Source organism: Belonocnema kinseyi, chromosome 7 (genome assembly GCF_010883055.1).
Source record: "Belonocnema kinseyi isolate 2016_QV_RU_SX_M_011 chromosome 7, B_treatae_v1, whole genome shotgun sequence".
Classification (NCBI taxonomy): Eukaryota; Metazoa; Arthropoda; class Insecta; order Hymenoptera; family Cynipidae; genus Belonocnema; species Belonocnema kinseyi.
The window spans coordinates 4,024,658-4,035,720 of NC_046663.1; the positions used below are offsets into that span (position 1 = coordinate 4,024,658).

At 24.7% G+C, this 11,063-nt stretch overlaps 1 protein-coding gene and 1 long non-coding RNA gene across 2 annotated transcripts in view; one reads left to right on the plus strand and one right to left on the minus strand.

Annotated features, from left to right (window-relative positions):
- The window catches only part of LOC117176343 (tigger transposable element-derived protein 2-like), an 11,453-nt gene extending 8,127 nt beyond the window's left edge, over nt 1-3,326 (minus strand). Inside the window, exon 1 of the mRNA XM_033366584.1 lies at nt 2,962-3,326. Coding sequence (XP_033222475.1) covers nt 2,962-3,282 — 321 coding nt within the window. The 5' untranslated portion in view covers nt 3,283-3,326. The remainder of the gene's footprint in view (nt 1-2,961) is intronic.
- Nucleotides 1-11,063, plus strand: part of LOC117176346 — a 59,451-nt gene that overhangs the window by 47,965 nt on the left and 423 nt on the right. The window lies entirely within an intron of this gene.

Below are 11,063 nucleotides of genomic sequence, written 5' to 3' on the forward strand. Positions count from 1 at the left end.
TCCAAGGAGATTATGTTGAAAAATAAAAAAAAATTTACCCAAAAAAAATTGTTTTTATACTTCATTCTAAGGACTTATTGAACTACCCTCGTATAATGAATTGATTATATAATTATTTTAGGATGGGTCTTGATAACATTTAGCTACGAAAAATATTTAAAGGGTGGCCGCTGGACCGAGAAACCTGGAAATGACCGGGAATTTTACCAAATTTTTAGAATAAAAATGTTATCCAACTTTGATTTCAATCTTTTTTTTTTTAATAATTTGTTAAATTGTGACTTTTATAAATTATTATATAATTTAGTTTAGAGTGTTTAATTCGAAAATCTTTCACTTCAAAAAATTTCCATTTTAGATTTTTAAAAGCATATACTTTAATTCAAAAAATTGTGAAATGCGGTTTTAAAGGTTTAAAAAGAAATAGAAGTTTTTAAAATCGAAGATTCTTTGATAAAAACAATGGTGGCTGCCGGACAAGGAACCCGGGTATTTTCAGAAGAAAAATGTGCCAAGTTCGACTTTAACAGTTTTTTTAAATAATTAAAAAGCAGTTTTGAGGATTTAAACAATCAAAAACTAAAAGCGTTTGAAGTTAAAAATTTTAGATAAAAAAACGGTTTTATTTTATCAACTGTAAATATAAATAAATAAATGATTTTTTAATGGATCTGTACTCTAAGTATAGAAATCTGAACAATAATTGATTTTACCAAACAATTTATTCCGATAATTTTATTTTTAAATAAAAATTTTTATGATTTATCAATCATATATTTTTAATTCAGAGTTTCAGATCTTCCTTTATATTATTTTTTATATTAAATTTAATAAATAAATTTATTAATATATTATTTCTATTATTTTGTTTAGCCATTAAAAAATATAAACGTACATTTTAGTATTTTCAACTTAAAAATAAATCCATAATAATATAGTCATAATTAAATGTTTTTATTAAATTAAAAATATTGTTTGAATGTAAATTATTTAATTTGAAATTTCATAATGTAGAAAAGGAATAAGTATTTAATATTTAGCAATATTTTATTTTTCATTTAAGACGAGTAAATTGAAACCAAATATTTAAAGGAAAACAATTTGAAACTGAATTGTTTTACATAGAAAGCTTTGAATATTTAGATTTCCGAAGAACTTTTAAACTTTTAGCCTTACAATTTTAATTTTTCTATTTAAAAAGTGTTTAATTTATAAGTGAAATTGTTAAATTTTGACGCATAAATAACAATTGAACACTTATTATTTGTAGAGAAAATTTTTGTAATTTTAAGAGATACATAGAAGTTTTAAAAAGATTCAAAATTAATTAAAAACTTGAAATTTAGAACCTTTTTAAGAATTGTGAAAGCCTCCAAAATAATAAAAGCATTTTCTTAATAGTCCCAAGAAAATTGATAATAATTTTTCATCTTGAAAAATTATTTAAAAAGATTTTAAGAGATTTCCAAAATTGTAGGAAAAATTATATTCATTTTAAAATATTTTTAGAAGTTCGGAAAACAATTTTCACACACTTCGTTTAAATTACTTAAAATCATTTCAAGTCTCAAATTAATTTTGAATCTTTTCAAATAAATATTTAAATTTCTAACCAAATAATTTAATTTTCAAATAAAAAAATGAATTTTCAACCATATAGTTGAATTAATCGAAATTTTCCTACAATTTTTGAAAATCTTGCAAATTAAAAAAAAAATCTTAAAATCTTCCATGTTCTTTGATAATTTTTTGAATCTTTTAAAATCTTCTTAAACTCTCTGTTACAATAATTTTTCAATTTTCCTAAGAATCTTAAGAACATTTTTTATTCTTTTGAAGTCCTTCAAAATTATTTTAAAAATTCTAAATTTTTTGTTTGAAATCTGCAAAAATCGACATTTTATTTTTAATTCGGCTGTAAGTATTTGAAATTATTTCAAGTTCTAAATTTAATTCGAATATTTTAAAAACTTCTAAATATCTCGTAAAAACTACTCTAATATTTATACAAATAAAAAATGTTCTATTGTTATTTATAAATTAAATTGTTTTTAAATTTGAAGGATTGCCTAAAAGTTGTAGAAAAATTCAATTCATTTTGAAATATATTTAAAAGTTCTGACAAAAAATTCAAAAATTATTTTGAATTTGGAAAAATTTAAAACCACTTCCAGATTTTTCAAGATTTCGAAATAAAATTTTAAAGCTTTTGAAGGACGCCTAGACTATTTAAAATAAAAATAATTTAACTTCTAATTTAAGAACTGTTAAGTTGAAAAAATTATATTTAAATTTTTAATGCGTCTAGCTTAAAATTACTTAAAATAATATAATATTGAAAATGTTAACGTCGTTTTATCTTCAAAATTCGACAGTTTGCTAGAAAATTTAAGTATATAGTTGAAAACTGTCCTTTTTGTTAAAAATAATTCTTATTTTCGAGTTGAAAATTTAATTGTTGTGAAGTTTTTTTTTTTGTACAAAAAATTCATATCTTCTTTGGTAAAAATGCAACCATTTGGTCGAATATTAATATATTTGGTAAAAGTTAAACTATTTCAGTACTAAATACAAGTATAGGGTTAAAAATTTAATTATTTATTGGAAAAATCAACTACTCGGTAGAGAATTAAATTTTTGGAAAATTCATCTTTTTACGTTTAAAATTAAAACATTTTGTTAAAAATTCAACATACATAAAAATATTCTTAAAGTATACTCCATTGAGTATGCAATTTAATTAAATAATAATTTTAGGATGTGTCTTGATAAGTTATTTTTGAAAAATGTTTAAAAACAAAACATAACCTAATAATAGTATGTCCAAATTTAAGAATAAAATGCACTTAATTTGTCGGAGAGAAGGGTAAACTAGATATTCAACGGGAATGAGGGAGAAATGTTGCTATTAAACGATGAAATTTTACTGACACACGTGAAAATAATGTTTTCCCTACTTACTTTAAAAGATTGCGGACCGTGGAGCTGCTCATTTAAACTTCGAGCTTTCTCTTGAATGATTGGCCCGGATAATGGATCACCACTGTCTCTCGCTTGTTTGTACCATTCGAAGACAGCAGCATCCAATTTTTTATTCTGATAATCATAATTTATAACCTTACTCTTTGAATCAGCTTCGCGAGCTAACGCTTTGTTGCACGTCGCCTTATTGATACCATATTTCTGTAAAACATACTCTTTTGAGGCCCCGGCTTTCACTTCGCCTGCAAGCTCATATTCTTCTTTGAACGACAAACGCTGCCACTTTTTTACCTTCGGCATGTTTCCAATTATTATTTACACATAATTGACACACCTCGCAAAACACAGAGAGAACCGAGAGAACGGAGATAACTTTGACAACAGCATGATCCAAGAAGTTATGGTCTCGCCACGCGCAACTAAAAAAAAGTGAACCAATCAAATGGCCCGTAGAGATTCGTAAAGTGACCTCCATTTTTAAAAGGAAGTTAGGTGGGAGTTTAAACCGTGTTTAACGCTGCATTTGCGAATTGCAGAAAAACTCGAAAACAGTTTTATAAATAATCGTATAAAGCAAAAATGAAAATCAGAAACATGTCACTTATATTTATAAAGAATATCAAAACGGGAAAAGCATGCTATTAAAAAATTGCTATACAAATCTTGTAGTGTGTTTGTTATTACTGAACTTATTATAAATCATTTGCAGTAATTGTATAAAGTCTGCTAAAGTAATGTTTTTATTATTTTAACTATTATAATAATGAAGAATTATTGTGATTATTATAATAATACAATATAATAATGCAATACGAGATATATTTTTATGATCAACAATTTTTATGAAACTTATGACTTGCTGTACTGGACCCCCCTTAAATGTATCATTTCAATTTTTGTAATTTTCGGGCGATTTACAAGTACTACTTTTCTTCTCAAGCGTTTCTTAATAACTGAGATAGAAAAATTGAATTTACTTGAAGTAAAATGCCAGTTTTGTCCTGACCGAAAACTTAAATTTGTTAAAATTTTATTTTTTTTTACGACGTTTTTGTGATGTAAATAGTTTGATTTTAATTCGCAAAAATAATTTATTTCAGGTAGTGTCTAATTTAATATACAAATAATCCCATTTAATTATTTTCAAAACCAAAAAAGTGATAAACCGTTTGTTACACCGCGACACCATCACACAAAAATTTCATTTTCTCCGAACTGAATAACTTTTTTGGCCGAAAAACTTTTTATTCTCATTCAGAGTCTCCATATCTTCAAATATCACGGGAGGTGTTTTTATACTTTTTTAAAACTAAAAATTGAATTTTTTATCTCAATCTGAAGCCGTGTCCGCTACAATTTTAGGTTAGTGTAAGTTTCAGATTTTCAAGTTTCACATATAGTGCCCCTAAGCTGGATAACTTTTTCTGATCAAACTTTTTAGACTTTAAATCAGGAATGCTTGATCTTTTGAGTATGTAAGTCATGGTAACCAATATGGGGGTCACTTTTACGAGACGTGGCTTGTACGTATTTCGTACCTCCAAGTTGCGGGACCATAGCTTCTTGGAGCATGTGACAACAGTGACAACCAGTGTCCCTAATCTTGGGAACTTTTTAAACTGCGCTTGCGTCTCGCCGACAACCCGATTAGTCACTGTTCGCGCTGATTTTCAATTATATAAATATTCAGATTTAATATTTATGACAAATAATTATTGGAAAATGCATCCAAAGTAATTTCTTAATCCTAAATTTGAATTTTGGAGTAATAAACAAAAAAATAATGTAATTTGCATTCAAAAACGTTAATAATTCTGACTTCAGCAAAAAAAGATTTTTTCTTTAATTTAGAGTTTCAAAATTTCAATAAAAAAGTAATAAGAAGTTTTAGTTTTAAGCAAATATTATTAGTTTTAATAGTATAAATATTATTTGATTATTTTCTGTACAATATTATGTATTTTATAATATTTATAAAATAATTAATTAGTAATTGTAGTTCAGATCTTCTTCAAGTTATTAAAAAAATGTATGATATAACATTTATCATTGCAGTAATTAATTATTTTCAATTCATTTTTGGTAATTTTATAGATTTTATTTTAAGTAAACTCGTCGGAAAAAAAGAAAAGTTTAATTTGAAAAATCGGCAGAGAGAAGATTAATCATTGGGACAAAAAAATGTATGTCTCTGAACTCAGAATTCATAACCTCTTTTTCATTTATATCAATTTTTTTGTATCTTTCACTCCAAAATCTCATTTTAAGATCACGAAAATTCTATTTTGGGGCATTTCTCAATTATTATTTATGATAAATATTAAATCTGACTATATAATTTAAAATTAGCGCGCTAACAGTGACTAATCGGGTTGTCGGCGCGACGCAGGCGCAGTTTAAAAAGTTCCCAAGATTGGGGACACTGGTGACAACGCAACGTGACGCAATTGTCAAGGTTGAATCATGCCAGGTTATCCAGCTAAGTAGTTATGGCCAGGCCTTTTCATAACTCGCCTGCCGAGTTGCCGATAATGGCAGCCTGTCTGCAGAGAGCCCATAGGAGTGAAAGAGACAGACCATTCTGTGTACTCTCTCTCGCTTTCACTTAGACTTTTTGCAGGAAACCCCTGCCTCGACCGTGTATGTGCATGTAGTAGTAGTTTTGAATTTGAATAATTTTGAATTAAATAGTTAATTATATTATTGCAAACCTCATTCCTAAAATAAACAGACTATAAGCTATTAAACTCTATAAAAAAACGTACTGTACTCATGATGCACAGTTAGAGGAAATGCACTTTTTTCATTGAAAAATGTCCAGAGCCTTCAATTTTCTTGCGATTTTGAATTTTTTGTTTTAAATTAAGATCACTAAATTCTATAAACCTTCATTCTCCGGAATTTGGTCTCCTCTATTTTGTTATTAATCATTTTTCCACTCAAATTATGAAAAAACTAAAATTTTGTACATAACAATTTTTTACGCTTTAATAACTGATCAGGAAAACTTTATATTGTCTTAAATGAATGTTTAGGGATTCATAGGATACAAATAATTTGTTTATTATTCAATTTATTTGTTACAACCCAATTTTATGAACAAATTGACAACTAGTCTTATTATCAGTAAAAATTTTTTTTGCTAAAAGTGCTTCACATTAACGTAGGGATGACATTTAATAACAAAAATGTATTAAAAGTTTATAATAACCACTGTGATAAAAAATTTTTGTGGCAAAATATTAGAATTTTTGATTTGTCAAATTATAATTTCCTTCGATGGCCAGAACGGCTTCAGGTATTCCTCAAAATAATCAATATTTAATAATATTTGATAAAATGTAATAATCTAAATTGTTATAAACAAATTAGATGAACAAATTAAAAATTTTGTTTCACTGGAAATTTTTTAAGCTATTAGACGAATGACTGCTATTCACAAAAAATATTAGAAAAAGTTAACAATAACCACTGTTATTAACAATTCTTTTGGCAAAATATTTAAACTTAAGGTTTTATCAAATTAAAATTTTCTTTGATTGCCAAGTCGGTGTGTTTTTTTAAAAAAATTTGGTATTGAGTAAGTCTGAGCATGGAGTTTTATGATTCATTATCAATCTATTACGATTAAAAGCACGACTTTTTCCAAGTGAAACTGCCAAAATTTGGGAATTGTTTATAAACATGTAAGTTGTTATATTCTACTAAATATTATCAAACATACATATTTCAGGAATATCCGTAGCCATTGTACCGATTAATTAAAATAAAAATTTTGATAAAACCTTACATTTGACTATTTTGTCACGAGAATTATTTATAACAATAGTTATTGTTAACTTCTCAAATATTTTTGTGACTAGCAGTCATTCGTCCAACAGGTTTAAACATTTCCAGTGCAAAAAAAAATCTATGTGAAAGGACCAAAACATTTAATTTGTTTATATAATTTGTTTAGAAAAATTTTAATTTTTATATTTGATCAAATATTATTAAATATTTATTAGTTCAAGGAATACCTGAAGTCGTTGTGGCGATTGAAAAAGATTATAATTTGAAAAATCTCAAATTTTAATATTTTGCCACAAGAATTGTTTATAACAATAGGTATAATAAACTTTCAAATTATGTTTGTTATTAAATGTTATTTCTACAACAAAAAAATGGAATAATAAACAAATTTTTTGTATTTTATGAGTTCCTAAACATTCATTTAAGACAATTTAAAGTTTTCCTGATCAGTTATTAAAGCTTAAAAATTTTTATGTACAAAATTTCAGTTTTTCCATACTTTGAGTCAAAAAATTATGAATAAACAAATAGAGGAGACAAAAGTTCGGAGCGTCAAGCTGAACGAAAAAAAGTGAATTTCCTCCAACTGTGCGTCATGAGTATAGTACGTTTGTTTATAGAGTTTAATAGCTTATAGTCTGTTTATTTTATAAATGAGGTTTGCAATAATATAATTAAATATTTAATCTAAAATCTCCTTTAAAATAAAATTTTTAAATAAAGTAATTAGGGGTTGAATGCACCGAGGAAAAAGCTTTTAAGATTAAGTAACAAATAAATTATTGTACTGCACAAATGTATACATGATGCTCGGGTCAATTTAAATAAATATATACATTATATTAAATAATATTGAATCCATTTTCTCAATTATCAGTCTTGTCATTGACTTTTTCCCAAATTATTCCCTCAAACATTTTAATTAAAATTACAAGTACGTTTAAAAAATATTTCCTTCAAAACTTGAAATTGTTAATATTTTAAAGGTACAAAGATTCTTTCCTTTGCAACTTAAGTTGTAGTCTTACATATTTTATTTATTATTATATTTATATTGGATTATAAGTGATATATTTTTTATTAATTCTTCTGATCATGTATATGTTTTAAATATTTTTGTCATTGGGGTCTTAAATATTATTAATTTTTTCATTAGCTACATTAATAATTTCAACAATAAATAATTTTGTTTAACTAGAACAAATAATAAAATCAATAATATCAGCAAAATAAATCATAGAAATATAAAGTTCGAGCTGCTTTCAAAATGTATCTCAAAATTAAATTTTATTCATTTTAAACTACATATTTTCATGACTTTTTAATTTCTTAAATAATTAGTAAAAATTACTATTATTTTTCATATATTTTTTCTTGTTTATTTGCAAACAACATCAAGTTTTTAATTATTTTTGCTTTTTCTTAATGCAATTCAATGAAAAAGTCAGACCTACTTTTTGTGGCGCCATCTGTTGGATTCGTTTGACTCACATTTCCCATCCGGATCGTAAGAAAACTAACTTCCGAAGTCCGGAACCAGAAGTCGGCATAAAGGGCGCAAAAGTTTGATTTGTTTAGAAATAAGAAAAAATACGCAGAACCAAACTTATTTGATAAAAAAATACGAATTTTTAAGAAAATACCTGAATTTTCAACTAAAACAGGTAACTTTCAAACAAAAATTCGGACAATTAAATTTTTGATTAAAAGAATTAATATTTTCCACCAAAACAAATTTATTAAACAAATTAGATTTAGATAAGTTTTCAAGGAAAATATTGAACTTTAAATTAAAATGGCGAATCTTCAATAAAAATTACTTTTAACCAAATAGGTGAGTTTTCAATTAAGAACAATATTTTTTTACCAAAAAGACGATTTTTCAATAAAATACATGAATTGTTAATTAAAAAAGTTAAATTTTCAACCAAAAATGTTATATTTATATTTTCATTCAAGAAAATTAATTTTCCACTAAAATGATGAATCGTTAACCCAAAAGATTAATTTTCTATCAAGAAAGTCGAATTTTCAACTAAAAATAAGGTCACATTTATATTTTAAACCAAAGGTGAAATAGTACATTTCTTTAGTAAAAAAAAATTAATTTCAACCGATAATGACGATTTTTCAACGAAAAAGTTCAATTTCAAACTTAAAAATGTTCTACTAAATCTTCAAGAAAAAAGATGAATTTGAATTAAAATTTTGAATTTTGTCCACAAAAAAATGAGTTTGTAACAAATTGGTTGAAATTGTAACCAAAAATATAAAAATTTTACCAAAAAAGACAAAAGATGAATATTTGATGATATTTCACATAGGGTTTTTTAGTTGAAATTATATCAACAATTATATTTTCCATTGAGAATTAATTTATTTTGGCTGAAAATTTAACTACTTGAGTGAAAATTTATATGGTTCGGTAGAAAATCGAAATATTTCGTAGAAAAGTAATATTTTCGTTATGAAAATAAAACTCTTTTGTAGAAAATTTACTTTTTTGATTTGAAAATTCAAGAATTTATAGAAAAATTTTTGTTCTTTCTTAGTTCAAAATTCGTCTTTTTCGTTAAAAAATGTATATGCTTTGGTAAAAAAAATTCTCATTTTGTTGTTAAAAATTTAACTAATTTTCTAGAAAATTAATCTAATTCAATTATATTATTATATTATATTTTTATTATTATATTCAAGAATTGGAATATTACCGAATCGAAAAATCTGGGATTAATAAAATTCTCGACAGCATGTAATATCACCGAATTTTAAAATTTATGACAGAAAATTGCCGAAATACATAATATCCGAACTAGAAAATTATATTTTCAATAAGAAAAAATTATTTTTCAATTTTTCATCCCAAATTTTTATTTTTCAATTACTATTATTTTTAATTCAAACAGCAAATTTAGAAACTTTAATATTAAAATTTTTGTAATGAAAATATTTGATTAATTGTTTTTTTTATAAATAAATAATCTTTATAAAAAACTTGTTCAATTTTTTTAATTCGGAAATATTATATTTTGAAAATTTGAATTCTCTATAAAACAGTTTAATTTTCAAGAAATAAGTTATGTTTTAACCCAAACTGATTAATTTTTAAACAAAAAAGGTGAGTTAAATTTTATACCGCAAAAGATAAATTTTCAACAAAAAATGTAATAGGTGATATTTCAGCGAAAAAGATCGTACTGTAAAATAAAAAGCGGATATATTTAACCAACAAAACAACAAAAAACGAATTTTCAACAAAACACTAAAACAGATTAATTTTCAACTAAACAGTTGCATTTTTAACCAACAAGCTTTATTTTTTACCAGAAAATGCGAATTAATTTTCAACTAAACAGTTTCATTTTTAACCAGCAAGGTTTATTTTTCACCAATAAATGTGAATTGTCAAAAAATACGAAAATGTTGAACGAAATAGTTAAATTTTCTACCAAATTGTTGAATTTTCCACTCAAAAATAGGAATTAAAAAAAAAATATTTGAAGTTTCAACCAAAAAGTGAAGTTTTAACAAAAAAATCTGTTATTCAAGAGAGATAAAATAAATGTCATTCAAATTGTTGAATTTTCAGGCGAAAGAGACGAATATAACTCTTGAACAAAATTGAATTTTCATTAAAATAATTTAATTTTGAACCATATAGTAACAAAGTTTTTAACCAAGTAGATGCATTCTTTAAAAAAATTTAATAGTCGACTTTAAAACCAAGTAGAGTGAAATTTTAAAGGAAAAAAGTTATGTTTTTCTTATTGGGATTTATTAATTTAGTTCGCATTTAAGTCTAAAAACAAGAAAAAAGGGCAAAAAAAAGAAAGGGACATTGAAGTTTATTTTTAATACTTTTAAAGTATTAGTTTAGAAAACTGGAAATTTTGCTTTAAAAAAAGTTAATTTTTTATTATGCACTATTTTTCAAATATCTTACTACACTATTTTTATGAGATTGAAAATAAAAAAATCAAATTTTTGGACAACGACACAAATGACGAAAAAAATAAATAAACAAACTTTGTTCACCCGCAAAAGAGCTATCAATTTATTATCAATCATTTTTTGATGAGACGCGTAGTTTTTGTTTTAATAGTGCAAAATGACATTAAAAATGAACAAATTAATTTTTTGGACAAATAGGACACAATAAAATGCTTAATAACAAAATTGTTTTTAAATTAGATCTGAAAATTTGCTTTTGAACTTTTTTTTTCGTTAGATACGTGATGAGAATGTGTTCATTAAAGCCGAAGGAGCTTTAACAAAAGAGAATTCACAAT